Source organism: Momordica charantia, assembly GCF_013281855.1.
Source record: "Momordica charantia cultivar OHB3-1 chromosome 4 unlocalized genomic scaffold, Mcharantia_2.0 BLBB01000004.1, whole genome shotgun sequence".
NCBI classification, from domain to species: Eukaryota; Viridiplantae; Streptophyta; class Magnoliopsida; order Cucurbitales; family Cucurbitaceae; genus Momordica; species Momordica charantia.
In genome coordinates, this window is record NW_028275162.1 from 19,139,393 (window position 1) to 19,161,216 (window position 21,824).

The 21,824-nt window shown below is 40.6% G+C and overlaps 2 protein-coding genes across 4 annotated transcripts; one reads left to right on the plus strand and one right to left on the minus strand.

Moving 5' to 3' along the window:
• Positions 1-2,057: 2,057 nt before the first annotated feature.
• LOC111010490 (uncharacterized) lies at positions 2,058-20,890 on the plus strand. 2 transcript variants are annotated; one of them, XR_015790499.1, is made up of 6 exons: positions 2,058-3,098; positions 4,433-4,536; positions 16,312-16,483; positions 16,576-16,701; positions 20,045-20,299; positions 20,722-20,890. XR_015790499.1 is itself a non-coding variant. In XM_022283945.2 (5 exons), the coding sequence occupies exons 1-5, from the start codon at positions 2,910-2,912 to the stop codon at positions 17,406-17,408; spliced, it is 735 nt and encodes a 244-aa protein (XP_022139637.1). In that variant the 5' UTR covers positions 2,161-2,909; the 3' UTR covers positions 17,409-17,607. The 2 variants fall into 2 exon arrangements, 1 of the variants encoding a protein (XP_022139637.1); XM_022283945.2 differs by lacking the exons at positions 20,045-20,299; positions 20,722-20,890 and adding an exon at positions 17,265-17,607 and having other exon boundaries at positions 2,161-3,098.
• LOC148211980 (uncharacterized) lies at positions 11,151-15,376 on the minus strand. Of its 2 annotated transcripts, XM_088123316.1 has the most exons (4): positions 14,646-15,376; positions 13,025-14,531; positions 12,128-12,940; positions 11,151-12,052 (listed from the first exon to the last, which is right to left on the minus strand). In XM_088123316.1, the coding sequence occupies exon 4, from the start codon at positions 12,020-12,022 to the stop codon at positions 11,291-11,293; it is 732 nt and encodes a 243-aa protein (XP_087979442.1). In that variant the 5' UTR covers positions 12,023-12,052; positions 12,128-12,940; positions 13,025-14,531; positions 14,646-15,376; the 3' UTR covers positions 11,151-11,290. The 2 variants fall into 2 exon arrangements, with proteins under 2 accessions (XP_087979442.1, XP_087979441.1); XM_088123315.1 differs by having other exon boundaries at positions 12,128-14,531.
• Positions 20,891-21,824: the final 934 nt, after the last annotated feature.

Below are 21,824 nucleotides of genomic sequence, written 5' to 3' on the forward strand. Positions count from 1 at the left end.
GGGATAGAACAAGTTCTTACGCCCCTAAGCTCGAGAGAGAAAGGGTAAAGTTCATTCGGATTGCAAACTTTCTCGTTTATAGCTTTGTTCTTATTACTTCGATCTCAAATCATGTTTTTCATTTACAACTCCATTAAATTCTATTTTTCCTTCCTCACATAAGTTGTTTTCCATAGGAAGGTTTACATGTTTATACAACTTAAGGGATTAAATCAAGGAGAGGAAGGCGTTCACATATAAAGGTTTCGTTTAAGTAGCCTAGATATAGTGATTATTTTTAAAACCAAAACTATAGCCTAGATATAGTGATTATTTTTAGACCAAAACTAAGAGATTTTCTAATAGTTATATTAGAAATAACTTATTACTTCGAGATCACTTAGATATAAGCGGATTAAGAAGCGTAATCGTTAAATATAAAGAGAGATACCAAGTGTCCCGAGTTAGTCCCGACGTTATTTGTTAGCTAATCTGAAGTAACTAGGGCTGGGTCACCTTAAACCAATTACAAACTCTCCGACCATTACCATTTTTATCAAAAAAGACAATATTAGTCCCTAAGGATCAATACTCAGAATACTCATTCCATTTATTACTTGTGATGGTGTACACTTGTGCTCTTTCCATTTAGTTTTAACTCAAAATCCCAAACAAGTTTTTGATGCCTTTGCCAAGGATTGAGTAGTTTTTTTTTTTTTTTTTAATTTTTGCGATCTGTTGATGTGTGCAATTGTCGTGTTTGTTTTACCATATTCTCATATTTATTCTTAACCTCATGAGTTTTGGTTGGTGTATGAGCATAGAACTTTTTTTATGTTGTCTCTCGATCCTAAGATTGACACAACTTTAAAGAGGTCGTTAAAGAAGGAATAGAGACTTAGAAACCGAAAAAGAGAAAAAAGTAGGAGAGTGTACTTTTATTGTTTCACCCAACAAAAAGTGCTTTGAACGATCCAATTTCATCAATGTTTCAAATGCAGCACAACCAAGTAATGAGAATTAACTTTCTCATAGCTTGTGAAAATCAATTGTTTTTGTATACATTGTGGTGATAACTATATTTGAATATTGTTCAATTAATCATAATTCTAATTATTTTATAGGTCAACAATAGAACCGGTGCAACTAAACCCTTTATTTGAACACCTACAACTAAGATTGGGGAGATCATTCAAATTTCTCATGGAGAGGACAATATGATGAAAGTTATTCTAATCTTACCCAGCAATACGAACAGAAATTCCCACAAGAGTTCTTAACAATGTCTTAGCAAGACTATGATCAACAATGGATGCCTAAACAAGTGAATTTGTTGCAAAAAGTTGCTGCCTTGAAGAGATGATGATAGAATTGTTTAGTAATTTAGTAAAGGAGACTTGGCTTGCGCTCGGGAGAGGAAATTGAGATTTGAGGGTTCTTGGCCTATAGAATTGATAATATGCTCAATCTTGATTAATTAAATAATTAGTTCATAAATTCAATCGGTGAAATATATTCCCTCTTCCCATTGATTTTACATTCTTTAATAGTTTATGTTGATTTACTTTAATCATATTCGAACATTCCAATTTGAGTTTCTAAATAAAATTAGACAAAAGTATATGTGGTACTGAAGTGATCTGGAAACTCAATCCTGAAGATGATATCGATATTTGCTTACCAACCATATTAAAACTTGACCGGCCCGTACACTTGCCGTATTCTGCTACAATATTTAAAAAGAAAAGGAACAAAGATTTCTCAGACACTTTGCAGAAATTATAACCACGTGTTACAAATTACATTAAATTATAATCACAAAAGTCCAATAAAAGAATATTAGAAAATGATCACCTCAATGTACTTATACAAACAAGTTAGAAATTGATCACTTTCATGTGTTTATACAAACAAAGTTACAAAAACAAACACAAGAAAATTGATCACATCTATTAAGAGAAGACAACTGATTTGTGGACAAAAATTATTAAAATAAAATGATTGAAGTGGATAAACAACGAACATGCTCTAATCTTAATTATACATTGCACAACATCAAGAGAAAGTCTCAACAATACTCACTATTTTTATTGCTCCTTTTGTTATCAATAATACTCCAAAAGCTCGCTAACAACACTTGCAAAATTCAATCAAATTTCCAAATGAAATCTCTATCAAGCTTGTAAATTGAAGTATGTCTCTCTATTTTGACACATTTGATGATTCCAAAAACCTCTAGCAAATATTTTGTTACGATCAATCGATCGTCACCGAGCAATTTTAAAGAACAGGTAATTAGTATAGAAATTAACATGAATTTTCTAAGACTTGTTTCTCCACCTAATTTCAGCCTCTTTTCAAAAGTATATTCCTAAGCCATCTACAAGGTCAGAATCAAGAAATGAAGAACACCTCTGTTTTGAAGCACTCAAAATCAGATTATGGATCCAATCAATTGAATTATCTCCATGGCAATGACATTGCATAAGAGCTTTTGTCCCAAGTGTAGCACACGTGGCTTTATCCATTCATTAGTACAACTGCCTTCCCTTTTTTTTTTAAAAAAAAGGGGGAGATTCTGATTATCAAACCTCCCATTCCACAATGGTTGAACTAAAAAAATAAAAGGGTGGTCATTTTCAAAATAATAATAATAATAATAGAAGGGGTCACTTAATCCCTTAATTAAACAACTAACCATTCGAATACCAACGGCATAAATTGCTAAACTAAAAGTAAAATAAGTTTGAGAATAAATTTTAAAATTGCAAGGACCAAAATACAACCAAAGAAAAAAAAACACACAATATACAATTTGTGAAAAATGAGATAGCTTAGGAGGGAAGAAATCTCTCTATCTCTCTCCTAACAACAAAATAAAGAAAGACCAAAGGCAAAAGAGAGTCAACCATTCATTCACTCTGAAAAACATGAGAAGAATTCTGAATCCTCTGCTCGGAAGAACTTTCAAGTCCTCCAATTTCAGACGTCTTATTCACTCCGCTTTCACCCGCCTCCAATCGCTCAACACCCATCGCCGCCGCAGATATTCCCAGGATCGCGACGACGTCGTTCGCCTCCTCCAACAGGATGGCCTCCACAATCTCGCCCTCTCTCGTGTATGTACACACTTCTTCGATTCTTCTTTTTTGTTCGCCGTGATAATTAAATTTATATATCACTACAACAAAAATGTACTTCAGTTACGAAATATTTTCGTGGCTGAAACTTTCGACCATGAAAAATATCTCAAATCATGAGTAAGTACTTTTTGTTTTCTAGAGGTTAACTTTTCACTACAAACTTTATCTAGAGATCCATACATGATTATTACCACCATTGAATTTAGGATTGATATAAATTCAATTCTATTTTAAGTTTAATTAGTGAAGTTGTATGCTTATTTTACTTTCCCTCTTTGAATTCTTGGACATTTCGTTTGTCTCTTTAATTTATATATACAAAATTAGTTTAGTCCTTGCGTTTAATTTTGTAAGATCAATTAAATTAGTCTAGTCCTTGCGTTTAATTTTGTAAGACTAAGTATATCCAATTGTGTCATTAATATTTTAGATAATAATTCTTAATTTAGTTCTTTTTAACTTTTTGAAATTGTTAATTTTGCTTTTAAAGTAATAAATCTTTCTCAATTATGTTTTTTTTAATGAACCTACTAAAATTTATTACTAGAAAGCTTACGTATCATTAAATTATTAGTTTGTTAATATGCTTAGTTACGTGGTGACGTCACTTGGGAAAAAGTAGAAATTTTGTTGATGGCGGTTGGAATGAACTTATTATTTATTTTTTTTAGTATAACATATGAGGTGGGATTTCAAACTCATGACCTCCAGATCAGAGATATATGTCAATTACCACTAATCTATTCTCGCTTTGGCATATTGTTCATTAATTTGATAAGTAGATATGTGTAAACAAATATTTAAACCAACATCTAGTAAATTAGAAGTTGGGTTTACAAATGAATTGAGATTTCATCCAATGTCAACCTAAACACAGTTCATCTAGTTGATGCATATATCTCCGACTAAAAAGTATGAATTTAAATTACTTCCACATGTTGTGCTAAAAAAAGATTTTGGAAAGGAAAAAAGGTTAATGAATATAAAAATAAATAGTTAAAAGACTATAATAGTTACAAAATCATATGTTAAACCAAGACATTTCAAAGCTGGAACTGGAATAAATTATTTAAATTTTAGAAGTCAAAACAAAAGTTAAAGTCAGAATAAGTTTTTTAATTTACTTTATTTTAATTTCTTTTACTAATATCATATTTACCAAGTTGAATATGGCTTTGGTTAAAGTATATTTCTTAGAAATACGAGTCTCAAACCTTCATTTTGAGGATTCTTTCTTCTTTTATTTTTTTTTCGAACAGAAGTTCTAACCTTTTTTTGAATCAATATTCCATTTTCTTTAATGTTTGCAGTGCGAGCAAGTAATTAAACATCAAAACCTTTTGGATGCTTATGGTATGATTGAAGGCTATCTCAATCTCTTGATGGACAGAATCTACCTTCTTGTACAACAGAGGTTTGCATTATTTTAGAAATATTTTCAAAATTGTTTAGATGCACAAATTTGATATTTTAGGATTTCGCCAAAAGTTGCATCAATCTTCTATAATAGAAGGAATCGACGAAACCTGCAAAACTAAATAGAACAATCAGAATCGGAGTTGTTTGGGGGTAAACATACCCGAGACACGTGGAGGACCCTTGTTAGTGATTGAAGAAACCAAATAAAAAGGATTGCTTAGGTCCACCTCGGCCCCGCCGAGGAGACCGGGTTCACCCGTTATAAAAGACTAAGTATGGGCACCAAGGTTCGACCTGACTGGGGTCCGACCTGCTCGGAACCCGACAGGCCCGATATGAGAAAAGACACATAACCGCCGGTCCTGTGTACTGTCGGATCCATCACCTATAAATAGAGGACTTCATTTCACGCTCAGGTATCGAATCTCACCTCGAACTAAATAAGGAGTCCGATCTATACTGACTTGAGCGTCGGAGTGCTTACCCTCTTGTGCAGGTCTACTCTAGTCTTCAGGTCGGAACCGGAGACCGGGTTTGAGCTCGATTCGTGAAGAACCGTTGTGCAAATTCCTGCATAAACATTTGGCGCCGTCTGTGGGAACAAGACATCTCAAGTCATCCCGATCTAGAAAATATACGCAAAAATGGTGCATCAAGCGAGCTCTGCTAATACCACAGAGCGGAGGGGTGTGAATGCTGATAACGGTCCTCAGTGAGACCTTGACGCTGTAATGGTCGAGGACCAGGTTCGAGCAGGGCAAGAGGGAGATCTTCCACGGAGATCGGCCCGCCATGCGAACCAGGAGTTGCCACCCGCCCACCCGAAACCCTCAAAAGCCAATCGAGGTCGAGGTGGGACCTCCAGAAAGGTCTCCCGAAGGGCGAACCCGGCGGCAGACCCTGAGGCTTTGTCTACTCTCCAGCGCGAATTGGATGATATGCGACATCGGTTGCGCACGATGGAAGAAATGTACGCTGAGGCAACACGTGCTAACCGAACTGCGTCTCCCTCTAGAGTCCCAGGCGCACCCGGTGAAAAGGGAGCTCCATCTACCCAACCTGGTGATCGCGAGCCCATTCCTAACAATGAAGGGGTGGATTACAGCTTGCGAGACAACGATCTTAGAAAACACCTCACTGATAAGAAGAAGAAAGCCTCTCGAGAGCCGGAAGATTCTCCGTCCTACTCCCGAGAGTTCTCCAACTCTGACCTTAAGGCTCAGTCAAAGTATAAGCCCCTAACACCAGAAGCTGTGATCACCAGGGAAGAGTTCGACCTGATGAAGCACAGGTTCGATGAACAGGTCGAGGCACTCAAAGCTAGGTGCGAGAAGAAGGAAAGCTCGTTTGACGATGGCGACTTGGGAGAATCGCCATTCACTTCGGATATTATGGAGGCTCCAATCCCTCCAAAGTTCAAAACTCCCACTATGAAGCCCTATGATGGGTCTAAGGACCCTAAAGACTACGTTGAGGTCTTCGAAGGCCTCATGGACTTTCAAGCGGCAACGGATGCAATTAAATGTCGTGCCTTCCAGATCGCGCTTACCGGCAGCGCGCGCCTATGGTATCGAAGGCTGCCGGCTAGGTCGATCTCGACTTACTCTCAGCTGAGAAAAGAATTTATTAGCCAGTTCTCTTCTCGACATTATGACAGAAAGACAGCGACTCATCTCGCCACTATCAGACAGAAGGAAGGAGAGACGCTGAGAGAGTATGTCACGAGGTTCCAGGAGGAGCAGTTGAAGGTCGTGCACTGCTCCGATGATTCGGCCATGTGCTATTTCCTCACCGGCCTGGCCGATGAGACCCTCACCGTTAAGCTCGGAGAGGAGGCTCCAGCAACCTTCGCTGAAGTCCTGCAGAAGGCGAAGAAGGTCATTGATGGACAGAAGCTCCTCCAAACCAAAACTGGCCGACCTGAGAAGCAGATCGACCAGAAGAAATTGAACCAGGAGAAGAGGAGGACAGATGTCAAGTCCAAGTATCACAGGTCGGATGTTGGCCTCAGCCGAAGCCGACCTTACGAATGTTATACCCCGACCACCATCCCAATCTCTGAAATACTTACAAACATTGAGGATACTGGGATGGAAAAGCTCCTCAAGCGACCCGAGCAGCTCCGGGGAGACCCAGAAAAACGTAACAAAGACAAGTACTGCCGTTTTCATCGCGATCACGGCCACAATACGTCAAGTTGCTGGGAATTGAAGCGCCAGATTGAATACCTCATTCAAGACGGCTACTTCAAAAAATTTGTGGGCAAACCGAGGTCTAACTCGGTTGAAAAGAAAGAAGATAGGAAGCGTTCAAGAACGCCGCCTCACCGGGATGACCGACCTGCGGTCATCAACACTATTTTCGGGGGCCCGAGTGGGGGCCAGTCCAGAAACAAAAGAAAAGAGTTAGCTCGCGAGGCCAGACGCGAGGTATGTATCATCAGGGAGCAGAAGCCCACGTGCTCCATCACTTTCGACGATGCCGATCTAGAGGGGGTCCATTTGCCCCATAATGACGCGCTCGTGAACGTTCCTCTCATCGACCACGTCCTGGTCCGAAGAGTACTGGTTGATGGAGGCGCATCTGTCAACATCTTGTCTCTCCCAACATATCTTGCCTTGGGATGGACCAGGTCACAGTTGAAGAAAAGTCCAACGCCCTTGGTTGGATTCTCTGGAGAATCGGTCTCCCCTGAAGGGTGTATCAATCTACCAGTCACGATTGGACAAGATGCTACCCAAGTAACGCAGATGGCTGAGTTTGTGGTGGTCGACGGCAGGTCGGCCTACAACGCCATCTTAGGAAGACCCATCATCTATTCATTTCGGGCCGTCCCCTCCACATTGCATCAAGTCCTGAAGTACTCAACCCCTAATGGAGTGGGGACGGTCCGAGGTGAACAAAAAACTTCAAGGGAGTGCTACGCGTCCACGCTCAAAGGTTCGTCGGTATGTACCCTGGAAGAGCAAACCAGTGAAGACGACCTCCCGAGGAAAAGCAAAAGCCAGTTTTCTCTGCCAGCAGAGGAGCTCGAGCTTGTTCCTTTACTTAGCCCTGAAAAACACGTAAGCATAGGAACCAAGCTGGGGGCCACTGACAGGGAAGAACTGATCAACTTCCTCAGGTCTAACTCGGACGTCTTCGCATGGTCTCACGAGGACATGCCTAGCATCGACCCAAAGATCATGGTGCATCGCCTCAACATAGACCTATCATTCCGACCTGTAAAGCAAAAAAGAAGACCTGTAAATAAAGAGAGGAGTGATGTAATTGTTGAGGAAGTAAACAAACTCTTAAAAGCTGAATATATACTAGAAATTTTGTATCCTGAGTGGCTCTCTAACGTAGTATTGGTTAAAAAATCCAACGGGAAGTGGAGGATGTGTGTGGACTTTACAAATCTAAATAAGGCATGCCCAAAAGATTGCTTCCCCCTTCCGAGGATCGACCAGCTCGTGGATGCAACGGCCGGGCACGAGCTGCTCACCTTCATGGATGCCTACTCCGGATATAACCAAATTAAAATGCACTTGCCAGACCAAGATCATACCACGTTCATAACAGACCAAGGTCTGTACTGCTACAAGGTGATGCCTTTTGGCCTAAAGAATGCAGGTGCGACCTACCAAAGAATGGTGAACAAAATGTTCGCCAAGCAGATCGGTCGGAATATGGAAGTGTATGTGGACGACATGCTTGTCAAGAGCAAGCAGTCAAAGTCGCATCTTTCCGATCTGACCGAAGCCTTTGGAGTGCTTTGCAAATACCAAATGAAGCTCAATCAGACCAAGTGTGCCTTTGGAGCCTCTTCGGGAAAATTCCTTGGTTTCATGGTAAACAACCGTGGGATCAAGGCTAACCTAGAGAAGATAAAGGTCGTGCTCGAGATGGAGGCACCCAAGACTCTAAAGCAGCTTCAGTGCCTCAACGGCAGGATTGCGGCCTTGAATAGGTTCGTGTCAAGATCAACGAACAAGTGCCTTCCTTTCTTCAAGGTTCTTAGGAAGAAAGGGTAGTTCGAATGGACGGTAGAGTGTGAGCAAGCGTTAGAGCAGTTAAAAAACTATCTCTGCTCGGCACCTCTACTCGCAAAACCATTGCCAGGAGAGAAGCTCCATTTGTACCTGACAGTGTCTGATAGTGTCGTCAGCTCGGCACTAATCAGGCAGGAGGGCGCACGCCAAAGTCCCGTTTATTACACCAGTAAGGCCATGACCGAGGCCGAGACCAGATATCCCCAAATGGAGAAGCTGGCCCTCGCTTTAGTCACTTCAGCCCGAAGACTTAGGCCGTACTTCCAAGCGCACACTGTCGTAGTACTCACAAACTTGCCCCTGAAAAATATCTTCCTTAAGCCCGAAACATATGGGCGTCTGATGAAGTGGGCATTGAAATTGAGCGAGTACGACATCCAGTTCGAGCCCAGAACTGCGTTGAAAGGGCAAGCAGTGGCCGATTTTATCGCAGAGCTCACTTCACCACCTCAGTTGGCCAAGTCCGACCTCCCGTGGACGATCTACGTTGATGGATCTTCCAACGAGAGGGGGTGCGGGGCAGGGATCCTCTTGCTTGCACCAGGAGGTGAGCGATTCGAGTATGCTCTGCGATTCAACTTTCGGACGTCGAATAATGAGGCCGAGTATGAAGCACTCCTGGTAGGCCTGCGCGTTGCCAAAGGGCTGGGGGCCAACCACATTAAGGTCTTTAGTGACTCTCAGCTAATCGTAAATCAGATTAAGGAGGTGTACCAAACGAAGGACCCCCGGATGGAAAAATATCTAAGCAAGGTCAGATGGCACCTCGCCCATTTTGGGACTTACGAGGTGAGTCAAGTTCCAAGATCTGAGAACTCTAATGCGGATGCCTTAGCCAAATTGGCATCAGCATATGAGACCGACCTGGCTAGATCGGTCCCGGTCGAGATCTTGGACACTTCTTCAATCTTGGAGCCAGATGTGATGGAGGTTGATACTCTATCACCCTCTTGGATGGACCCAATCGTGGAGTTCATCAAAGGAAGTCCACCGCAAGACCCGAAGCAACAAAAGAAGATGGCACAAAGAGCAGCTCGGTTCACACTCCGAGAAGGAAGGTTGTACCGACGTGGCTTCTCCCTGCCCCTGCTTAAGTGTGTTACTCCTGAGGAAGGCCTTTACATTCTTAGAGAAATCCACGAAGGAGTGTGCGGCAACCACTCAGGCGCCAGGTCGTTGTCGGCCAAGGTGGTTCGACAAGGGTACTATTGGCCCACTGTCGAGCAGGATGCAAAGCAATTTGTGAAAGCTTGTGACAACTGCCAACGTTTTGCAAACATTATCCATCAACCTCCCGAACTGCTCACCCCCATCTCGGTCTCATGGCCATTTGCGCAATGGGGAGTAGACATCATAGGTCCTTTTCCCCTGGGCAAAGGACAAACAAAGTTCGCCGTTGTCGCTGTGGACTACTTCACCAAGTGGACCGAAGCCGAGGCACTATCCCACATCACAGAGTCCAGGGTCACGACGTTCATATGGACAAACATCGTGTGCCGCTTTGGCATACCCAATGCTATAGTGACGGACAACGGAAAATAGTTTGACAATGCAAAGTTCAAGGACTTTTGCAGAAAACTGGGCATGAGCCACATCAGTTCGTCCCCTACGCATCCAAAAGCAAATGGGCAGGTTGAAGCGATTAACAAAATCATAAAACGAGGCCTCAAGCTAAGACTGGATGCCAGAAAGGGAAGGTGGGCCGAGGAGCTACCTGAAGTTTTGTGGTCATACCGAACCACTCCAAGGGAGTCAACTGGCGAAACTCCGTTCTCGCTAGCCTTTGGCTCCGAAGCCGTTGTACCAGTAGAAATCGGCATACCAACAGACAGGATAGAACAATACGAGCCAGCAAAGAACGAGGAAGAGCTACTCCTCAACCTGGACTTATTAGAAGGGAAAAGGGAAATGGCCCAGCTGCGTTAGCAGAATATCAGAACAAAATGGCCAGACATTACAATACTCGAGTTCGACCTCGAAGCTTCCAAGTTGGACATTTGGTCTTAAGAAAAATTCAGAGTCATGTTGGCACCCTCAACCCAAGTTGGGAGGGACCGTTCGAAGTCAAAGGCATAGTCCGACCTGGAACTTATATGCTAGCCGATCTGGAGGGAAAAGTGCTTGCGCATCCATGGAACGCGGAGCATTTGAAGCGATATTACCCTTGAAATGTCAAAATAGTTCCAAAATGGGCTTGTAAAAATTTTCAAAGGGCGGAACTTTTAATTAATGGAGTTATTTAATTTCATAACTCCGAGTTCGATTAGAAATTAAATGGGGGCCACGGACTCCTATAAGACTTAAAATCGGTAACCTCAAAACCCATGGGTTCGAGGTGCGATGTAAAAAAGTTCAAATTGCTTGATATTATCTTTTGGACTTTCGAGTTCGAGGAGAAATATTAAAGATTAATAAAAGAAACTCTCAAATTCAAACCTTAGGAAAGAGGTGCGATGTGAAAAGAGTTGTCTCACAAGCCTTTAAACTTACAAAAAGTTATGAGTTAGAAGTGCGAGATGAATCTGTTCCTTCATAAGTTCCGACTTATACAAGCAAGTTTAAAAAGCTTCTTAAAGGGAAAAGCAGTAAAAGAACAGACAGAAATGGAGAAATGGAAATTTCATTGATTAAAAGAACAGAGCCAAGGCTTATATACCTTGCAGCTCTGCCCAAAGACTTACAAAAAGAAATATAAAGATAGAAGGAAAGAGAGCCTCAGCTACTTCCGAGGTGGGAGGACAGCTCGCCCTGGGAGCCTAGAAGGTTGACCTCCTGGGATCCACCCTGCTGTGATAGAGCCTCCTCTTGAGTTGTGCCGACCTCGGTAGGCTCTTGGCTTGGGGCATCATCTTCTTCCACGTCGGAGTAGTTAGAGTCAAGCTCCCTGACGTACTTGTCCACGGGGCCAGGAGTGCCGTTAGGCCCAGAAGCCCATTTCTCAGCATACCTCTTCTTCATATTGCCGAGGTCAAGCTGGAGGTGCGGCATATCGGCAGCAATGCCCTTCATCTGAAACTTGAAGCCTGCATCACTGAAGTCCTTGGCAAACCCATCAAAATCTAGGTGTTGCCTGAAGGCTGCCTCCAGAAGAGTTCTATTGGAAATGCGCTCCTTCTTCGCCTTCAGCTCGACAGTGAAACGGCCGATCGTAGCGTCTTTCCCTTCGAAGGCTTGGAGTATGTCGTCCTTCTCCTTAAGAAGTTGGAACTTTTCCTTCTCCAGCCCCTTGGTGATGGCGTGGGCAGCTCGGAGGTGGGCCTTATGCTTTTCATCCTCCCTTTTCAGCAGTTCGGCCTTGGCTTCTACCTCGGCCTTCAGTACGTCCACCTCGCCCTGAGCCTTCAGCAGCTCGCCCTTGAGCGTGGTGGCAGCCTCCAAGGCAGCAGAGGAGTTCGCCCTCTCTTTCGCTGCCAAGGCCTCCCTTCCATCCAGCTCGGCCTTGATCATGATTGCTGAGTGGATGGAGGCGGTGAACGCCTGCAATACACAAAAGGCAAGTTCAGGTCAGATCGAGCTATAAGACAAGAAAATAAGTGTAGGGGTAGATCTTACCTCACAGCGTGGTCGATGGTCCGTTGCAGCACGGACCCCGGGTCACTTACAAACTTGGACGCTCTCCGTAGACAGCGATCCAAGCACGCGGCCGAGATGCGTGACACTTGGTCCTTCACCCCGGAGCTCGACGGTTCCACTCTGAACCGCATCTTCACGTCGGATGTCCCCCCCATCTGAGCTTCAGGGTCGTCTACCAGGTCGGCGTGGCTTGAAGGCAGGGGGCCACGAGGTCCAACCTCCGAGGAGGAGGTGGTCTTCTTCTTTTTCTTCCTCCTCTTCAAAGGAGAGCCATCTCTCACCTCACGAAGCGGTGACACGTCCAGTGCTTCGGACTCGCTCCTCGAGCGCTTCTCCCTGGAGCGCTCCCCAGTAGAATCCAGCTCGATCACTGGAGTTGGAACTCCAGAAGATGGACCCGTCTGGTCCCGAGCTGCATGCTGATCCACAGCAGGGGTAGCGGGATCAGAGCTCTGAACTGTCTTAAGGGCGTGAGCACGGCCCTTAGACTTGTGTTTCACGCTGCTCGTGAATCCACACACCATGGCTGCAATATGAATAAGATGAAATGTCAGAGGTAAAAACTTGAATCTAAAATTGAAGTTGAAATCAAACACGGCTTACTGAGCTCGGAGTTTGGCCTTGAAGCTTCAATCGGACGAACTAAAGGATTGTAGTCCAATAGCCCTGATTCTAGCAGCAGCGTGTCTGTGACCAAGGTCCCGATCTTCCGGCCCCTTGGGGAGTTGTCCTTGTAGTATTTGAGGGTGTCGAAGGTGGCTTGAGTTAGCTCGGGAATCGGCTTAATTGATACTGCACAAAGCAAACGAAAGTTCGAGTTAGATGTGAAAGTCAGGAAATCAAAAGAGAGAAAAGAAAACAAGAAAGACTCCATACCTAGGTTCCCAAACCTAGCAGGCACGTCAAAGAAGGGACGACCTGACTCGTCCTTTGCCAGCCATTCACCTGAGGCAAAGAACCACTTACCTACCCATCCTTTGATGGAGGTCCCCTTGACCATACCACCCGCGCCCTTCCTCGCACACATATAGTACCGACCTGGTTTTTTAGCTATCCTCTTAGCCTCAAAACACCCAATAAGTTGGTCAACGCTTAGAAGTTCGGCCTCATCCTCGTCCCGAGCTCGCAACCAAAAAAGAATGGCTAAAGCAAAAATGATACCCCACTCATTGGGGGCCACTTGAGCAGGAGCCAGTCCAGTTCGGTTTAAGAACTCCTGAGCAAAGGGATGAAGGGGAAGTCTGAGGTCGTACTCAAACATCTTCAAGTAAAGAGTGACTCATCCCTCTGGACGATTGTCAGCTCTTTCCCCTTCCTCCGAGATCCTAAGGAGGATGTTGTTTGGAATTTTAAACCCCCTACGAAGGGGTCCGAGATAGTGCTCGGGCATCCTAGAAGGGTACTCCAGACACTGGCCCAAGGTGGAGGTATCACTATCCTCTCCGTCATCTGAGAACCTAAAGTTCTCTATTTCTTCCAGCTCGGACTCTAACCTACGAGCTAAGACCTCCTCAGAATCACTTGGTTTGGGGGGTGAGCTACTTATGGTTCGACCTACGCTACCCAGGCTATCGCTACTGGAGGGGGAAGACAGGAACACCACCATATTCGAAAAGAAAGTAAAAGTGAAAATGACTGACCTATAGAAGGTTCGAGCTGGTTTCAGATCGAACTCCAGAAATTCAGGAAACGTAGGGTTTGACCTGAAGTTTCGGGACTATTTATAGTTGATGGGAAAAACCTCTGCACCGTACACGTGTAATCAACGAGTGGCTAGGATCTTCTCGAGATACGCAACGGCGAAACACTTGAGTGCTCCGACAACCTGGCAGGTCGAAACGTCTTCCGCAACGGTCATATTCCCTCCACAAATGAAAAGTCGCCATATGTCCAAAATAGATTCGAATGAACTTCTCTGTCAGGTCGAGATCGAACCTGACAGAGAGGGGGTCAATGTTTGGGGGTAAACATACCCGAGACACGTGGAGGACCCTTGTTAGTGTTTGAAGAAACCAAATAAAAATGATTGCTTAGGTCTACCTCGGCCCCGCCGAGGAGACCGGGTTCGCCCATTATAAAAGACTAAGTATGAGCACCAAGGTTCGACCTGACTGGGGTCCGACCTGCTCGGAACCCGACAGGCCCGATATGAGAAAAGACACATAACCGCCGGTCGTGTGTACTGTCGGATCCATCACCTATAAATAGAGGACTTCATTTCACGCTCAGGTATCGAATCTCACCTCGAACTAAATAAGGAGTCCGATCTATACTGACTTGAGCGTCGGAGTGCTTACCCTCTTGTGCAGGTCCACTCTAGTGTTCAGGTCGGAACCGGAGACCGGGTTCGAGCTCGATTCGTGAAGAACCATTGTGCAAATTCCTGCATAAACAGGAGTAGTTGAGTATAGAGAGTAGGATATTTCAGCATACCTTTAGGATTCAGTTTACTGTTATATTTATATACGTCGAATCTTGATGTCCTTAGGAAACATACTTTGATGGGTCGTGGGCATTTTGTGGGTCGAATGTTGAACTGAGGAATCGACAGCCTGTAGTAGGCTTTCCAGTAGTCGAATCTGGTCGGTCGAGACCTGACTGGTCGGCTGAGAACTGGTCGGCCGAGTCCATGTCCCGGACCTGGTCGTGCTCGGCTTGGTCATGTCATGTCATTGGCCGGGTCAGGTCATGCCCTTGAACATGGTCATGCCCTGGACCTGGTCATGTCCTGGACCTGGTCATGCTTTTGGTTATGGACTTATGAGGTTACTCGTCTTCCTGTAAAAAATAATACGGGCGAGCATTGGTCAGTTGGGGTCGATTTTTGGCCAATCCAGACGTCGAAAATCGACATAGTCGGTTTCGGTCGATCGGAAACTTTTTTTTACCTCTCTATACAAACCGACCGTTTAATTGACCGTTCGATCGGCCGGTTTGGTCAGTGCTCAGAAGAAATCAAAGTTGTTCAAAATGAGTGTTGTGTGATTGAAATGCAGGGTAGAAAGATAAGAAAGAGAAGAGGGGAAGAAGAAAGAGAAGAAAGGGAAGAGATGAAGAGAGGAAGAAAGAAGAACATGAAGGAAGAAAGAGAAGATAGGTGGAGGGAGAAAACATAAATGAAAAGAAGAAAACGTGCGTGATAACGACAAAACAAAAGAAAAGGAATGAGATAAGAGAGAGAGAAAATGAAAAAGAAGGAATGGCTCTCAGCCACGTAGGTAAAAAAGTGGGTAAAAAAGTAAAATATAATAATAAAGAAATGAAAGTAAATACTTATATACATTTCACGTGAATCATGAGAAGATTTTTTTTTTCTTTTACGTTTTTCAACCCACAGTGGCTTTATATTAGTCGTTCATTCTTTCTTTTCGATTCATTTTTCTCCTTCCCTCTTTTTTCCCTCTCTTTTTCTGTCTCCTACCTTCTCTTTCCCAATTTGTTTCGTTTCTTCCCTTCGACTCTTATCCCTTCTTTTTTTTCTTTTTTCTTTTTTTTTTGACTCATCTTATAAATTGACCGACCGACGTCGGTTCGATCGATTTTGGTCGGTCGGATCAGTTTTTCGGTCTTCTATACTCACCCCTAAGAAATAATCTTCTCTCTATTTTCTAGTATAGTTTCAAGAAAATTATGTTTTTAACCAGTTTTTTTTCACAAATTTAACCATTATTTAACAATATTTAAGTTCATATCTAATAAATTTTTAAATTTTAAATTTTATATCTAATATGTCCTTAAATTTTAAAAGTGTCTAATAGATCCCTAAATTTTTTATTTTGTCTTTAATAGATTCTTAAACTTTAAAAGTATCAAACATGTTTATGAACTTCCAACTTTGTGTCTAATAGGTACACATGCTCGACATTTCTAAAAATTAACAGATCAGTTAGACATAAAATTTTGTATTCTATAGGATTCTAAACTTTCATTTTTTTTTGTCAAGAGATTAGTTCAATGTTAATTGACAAATATATCCTTGGTTAGGAGTTCATGCCTTCGAATCCAATCCCTTCGAATCCAATCCCCTAAATTTAATAGATGCTTTTCAAAAAGTTCAAACGACTTATTTGACACTCATCTCAAAGGATTGTTTAACCTCAATATTCTAATTCTATGTATAACAATCTGAAAGACAATTCTAAAATTTTTCTTTTTGAATGAAGAGAATGCCCTGATGAACTGAAGGAGGCAGCATCGGGTGTGGTATATGCAGCTTCAAGATGCAGAGATTTTCCAGAACTTGAAGAAATTAAATCAGTCTTGACTTCTCGTTTTGGCAGAGAGTTCAGTGGTCGTGCTGTTGAATTGCGCAACAACAGTGGTGTAAATGAATTGGTACATCTCTTTTCTCTTTCATAAAACTTTATATTCAAAATCATATTACAATTTTTGTTTTTTCATTATGATTTTGTGTTGGAATTGGGTAGATGATGCAAAAACTGTCCACAAGGAAGCCCAATATGGAGAGTAAAATGAATCTTCTAAGAGCCATTGCTTCTGAGAATGTCATTGCTTTGCAACTCCATCAGGACCAACCTTCTCTTCCTTACCAGGTATGCAACTTTTATGAGGGTAAACAAAGAAGAACTAAGATTATTATCAACAAATTTCTGTCTATAATTTCCAAAACTCATCTATCAATCATCATGATATTATATCATTTAAATATATAATTCAGTTTAAACAAGGGTTTGAAGTATTTATTTGATAAAAAAATGGCAAAAATATACCTTTTGGTGTTAAATTTTGATTAGATGTCTATTTTTTGTCACTAAAATTGATGGGTTGGGTAAATTACTTAATGGGAGGAAATAACAATGTAGGGGTTCGAACACAAGCCCTCCCGCTCTAATACCATATTAAGGATGAATAAACCACCACTCGACCCAAAATCTTAAGTTGATGGGTTGGATAAGTTTAAACTTTTGGGTTGAGTGATAGTTGATTCAGCCTAAAAATGGTATAAGAGCGTGAGGTCTTGTGTTCAAACTTCACATTGTTATTTCATCCTCATTTATAATGATTTCCACTTGCATTCTACAAAATATACTAATTTAATAATATTTTTATTTTTTGATTGAACTTTCTAGTTTACATATTAACTTTTTTGGCTTAGGAAAAATTGGAAGGAAACAAAAGGGAAAACCGGGGAGGGCCAATTGCTAAGAAATCAAATGGTTCATCCAGTTCCACTTCTATGCATGATAAACCAAAGAACACGAGCCCATATCGAACCCGTAGCTCAACCCGCAAACGTTGATACATTTATGAGCTTAATAATTTTGTAATATTTAAACTAATTTGTTTTGACTTTATATCAATTTTATTTCCTTACCAATAGATTGAATCAGGGATAAAACATGGTAAACTTCCCATTATTTATTGTTTTAGATTTATTTCATTTTTACTGTATTTTTTCAGGTTAAATTATAAATTAAATCTTTGAATTTGGATGGTTATGTTTATTTAGTCATATTTCACTTTGAGAATAAGTTGAATCTTCCACACAATTACAAGAATATGGTTACAAGAATAATCTAAACAAACTAATATGGTTACAAAACTAATAAAAATGTCAGCTAACTGAAGACTTGAACGTATAGGCAAAAGTCGAATAAGGCCATCAGTAATCTTGTCACGAATGAAATGATAATCCAGCTCAATGTGTTTCGTACGCTCATGAAATGATGGACTGGAAGCAATGTGTATAGCAACCCCATTATCACAAAAAATAAGTGCTAGTGGTTGAAAAGAAACCTACAAATCTTGTAAAAGGTGAGTAAGCCAAATAATCTCACTGGTAGTAACGACAAGAGCATGATATTCAACTTCGACCAAGGAGCGAGAAACAGTACTTTGTTTCTTAGCCTTCTAGGAAATAAGAAATTCTCCTAGAAAAATACAAAATCCAGTAGTAGACTTCCGAGAGTCAAGACACGAACCCCAATCTGCATCCAAAAATGCACGAAGCTAAGAAGAAGATTTAGATAACAAAATGTCTTATCTAGTAGATCCCTTTAAGTAATGAAGAAGATGATGAACAGCCTGAAGATGAGGATGTCGAGGCTGAGCCACAAACTGATTGAGTTTATGATTAGTAAAAGTAATATCAGGCCGTGAGATTGTAAGATACAATAACCGACCGATAAGATGTCGATACATAGTGGGATCTTCCAAAAGAGTATCATCAAAAGAACAAAGCTTAATATTAGGATCCATGGGCAACATAGAACGCTTGCAAGCAAGAAACCCAGTGTCTTCAAGAATCTGAAGAGCATAATTGCACTGAGAAAGAAAAATATTCGTAGAAGAACGAGCTAGCTCAAGTCTCAAATCTTTGAGTTTAAAAATACCATGGAGAAGAACTTTCAAAGCATCAATCAAAGAGGAAGATGCACCAGTAATGATAATATCATTGATGTAAACAAGAGGAGCAAGAAAGCTATCACCATAACCTTTTTACGAATAGAGAATAATCAGACTTAGTTTGCTTAAAACCAATGAGTAATAAAGCATGTGAAAACTTGTCAAACCACAGACGAGATGCTTGTTTGAGTCCATAAATGGACTTATGAAGTCGACAAACCAAACAATCTTATGGCACTCTCGCTCCTCTCGCTCTCGCTCTCGCCCCTTTCTCTCCTACTCTCGCCCCTCTCGCTCCTCTCGCTCCCGCTCTCACCACTCTTGCTCTCGCCCCTTTCGCTCCCACTCTCGCCCCTCTTGCTCCCGCTCTCGGCGCTCTCGCTCTCGACGTATGTCTCTCATTGGAAAAAAATCGTAAATTGAGCAACTTGTTGCTTGTTTTTTCAGAAAAGGTGAAGAAAAAGGAATAGAATGGGAAGAGGCGGCTTAGGAGTGATAAGGAGAAGGATAACAATAAATATTTAGGGTTTTTTTATGGTGAGTAAATAAGAGAGAGAAAGTTGGTTGAATTTTTCAAGAAAGAGAGAATTTGTAACGATATAGAGAGGAAAGAGGACAAAGAAATGGAGGGGAAAGTAATAAATTGAAGAAAAAATGAAGAGGGTAAGTACGTATTTTCAAACAAAATTGATGTCAGCAAATGTTTACAAAACATAAAAATGAGGAGAGGGGCCACATTTCATAATGGGCCTTTAAAAAAAGCTATTTAGCCCGATACCCCTTATTTCTTCTCCTTTGGCCTATAATTAATGTTAGGCCAATTGCAGGAATGGCCAAATTTAATATCTCGTTTTAAAAAATGTCCAAACCTATCAGATATTGCAATAATGGTTAAATGATTTTAAAAAAAATACTGAAAGAATGTTTAGACAAAGATACCCTTGTATGATATTAGGTATATATGCATAATTTTAGGGATTTAAGATTTTTACAAATAACAAAAACAATCGACCTTAATATTAGGGAATCAACCGTATCTAATAAAAAATAAATTAGATTAAAATAATTATCTTAATTCTAATTTTAAATTGCTAATAAAGTAAATTTAAAAAGAATTGATAAGATTGTGTTGGGTAGATCTTGAAATTTACCCATCTTTAATATAAGATTTACAAAATAAGAGAGTAAAAATTATTAGGGAGGAATAAGTTTATTCATTTTAAAAAAGTTAGGGTTTTTAAAAAAATCAACATTATCTTGAAGAGTCTTAAAATAAAAAAATAAAAAAAATAAAAAAGTAAATGTTATTAAAATTAATAAGATTGAGTTGGGGTAGATTTTAAAATTTACCCATCTTTAATATAAGATTTACAAAATAAGAGAGTAAATATTATTAGGGAGGAATATTTTAATTGGTTTTTTTTTTTAATGAAGATTTTTAAAAAAATCACATGAGAGAACTCAAAAAGGAAAAAAATAAAAATAAAAAGAAACACACCTTACCTAATTGTTTTCACGCCCAAAAGACAGCTGCAGAATAGTCTTGGCGAAATCCTTAAGCTCACGACGCCGTTGAGAATTTCCGTCATGCTGCTGCTCCCATCCCCCCTCCGTTTCCATCCTTCCGCCGCTCCCCCAACCGTAGAAGATAGCCGCCGATGACGCTGAGAATTTCCATCACGCTGCTGCTCCCATCCCCCACCATTTCTGTCCTACCACCGCTCCCACCCAGCCGCCGCTCCCATCATGTCGTCGCCAAGACTGTTCCTCTACTGTGTGAGAAAGGTAAAATCATTGTTCTTATCTTGCGTATAAAGCTTACGTTAAAAATATATATTTTGTCTTCCTAAATTTTAGGTGTATTTTTTAAATATATAAATGTGGGGCCTATACATGAGCGTGTTGTTAATAACCAAAATTAAGGAGTATATGTGTTTAACTCCAACAAACTTTCTATATTTAAGTAAATTAAAATCTAAATAAAATCTATAGGTATGATTAAAGTTAGAGGTGGAATAACTCGACGATCGAGTAAACGATTAAAGGTTGGTGGAATAGCAGGGCGTCGAAGAAAAACCTGCACAATCACCTTGGATAGTGAAGAAGTATAGATGCAATAGTTTATATATGAGTTATTTGTTTTTTAAAAAATCCTTCCATAGATGTCTTTATCTTTATATATAAAGATTGAATCATCAATGACCGAGGTAGAGACTCCAATGAATACTGTAGAATGTGATGATGTCCAGGGAAAGAAAGGTAAGAAATTGAATGAGACCAGCAAAAAGAGGGATGGAGGAAACTTGGCAGGAGGTTAAACAAAACAGATTAAAGTTGACCCTAAAAGGAATTTGGGTTGTTCAGAATGCACGAAGAAGGTAAGAACGTTGCTGCTGAATAGTAATATTTTAAAATTAGATTCACTAACTTAATTCTAATTTTATGTTTTAGGGAAAAGGAAAAAGTATCAAGATAGTTGAAGAAGAGCACGTTTGTAATGAGGTAGTTATTGGGATATACATGTACTTACTATAGCTGTCTATAAGTCAATAGATATATTGACGTTTTAATTTGGTTTATGAATTGATATATACATCTATTTACTTTCATATTTTACTAATTGCTGAATTATTAGTACATATATATATAGACGTTTTAATTTATTGGGATATACATTTACTAGTTTATTTATTTATGATAATTTAGTTGTACAACAGTAAATAGATGTATTCACTTACGTACTTGGTTGTTTCTTGAATTGATATATACATCTATCAACTTTCATGTACATACATATATGGACGTTTTAATTTTGATGATTGAGTTGCGATATGTACGTAACGATCTGCACGTGTATTGTATTCTAATATTGGTTTATCATCAATTGGTATATACATTTATTGATCTTATAATTTTGATAATTCTTCTAAGAATGATACAAAAACTGATGAAGAAAATGAAAGGGTGAATAATGAATCTATCAATGAAGATAAGGTAAATAATTAACTTCTAAAGAAGTTTCAGAGACAGAATCTGATGAGGATGCGCGTCCAAAGAAGGCTACAAATTTAAGAAGAAATGTAGAACATAAAAAGGTAAAGAATTTTTCCGTTAAAATCTATTTTTGATAATACTATGTACTAACTTCAATGGTTTAGGATAATGTTAAGAAAGAGGTTATAAGGAAGGTCAAGGCCAGAACAAGCAAACAAAAGGACAAAGATGTTTTTGGTTCAGCAGATGATGATGATGAGGTATTTTTAATTTGTTTTAGTATAATATGCATGTTGTACATATCGATAAGTATGAC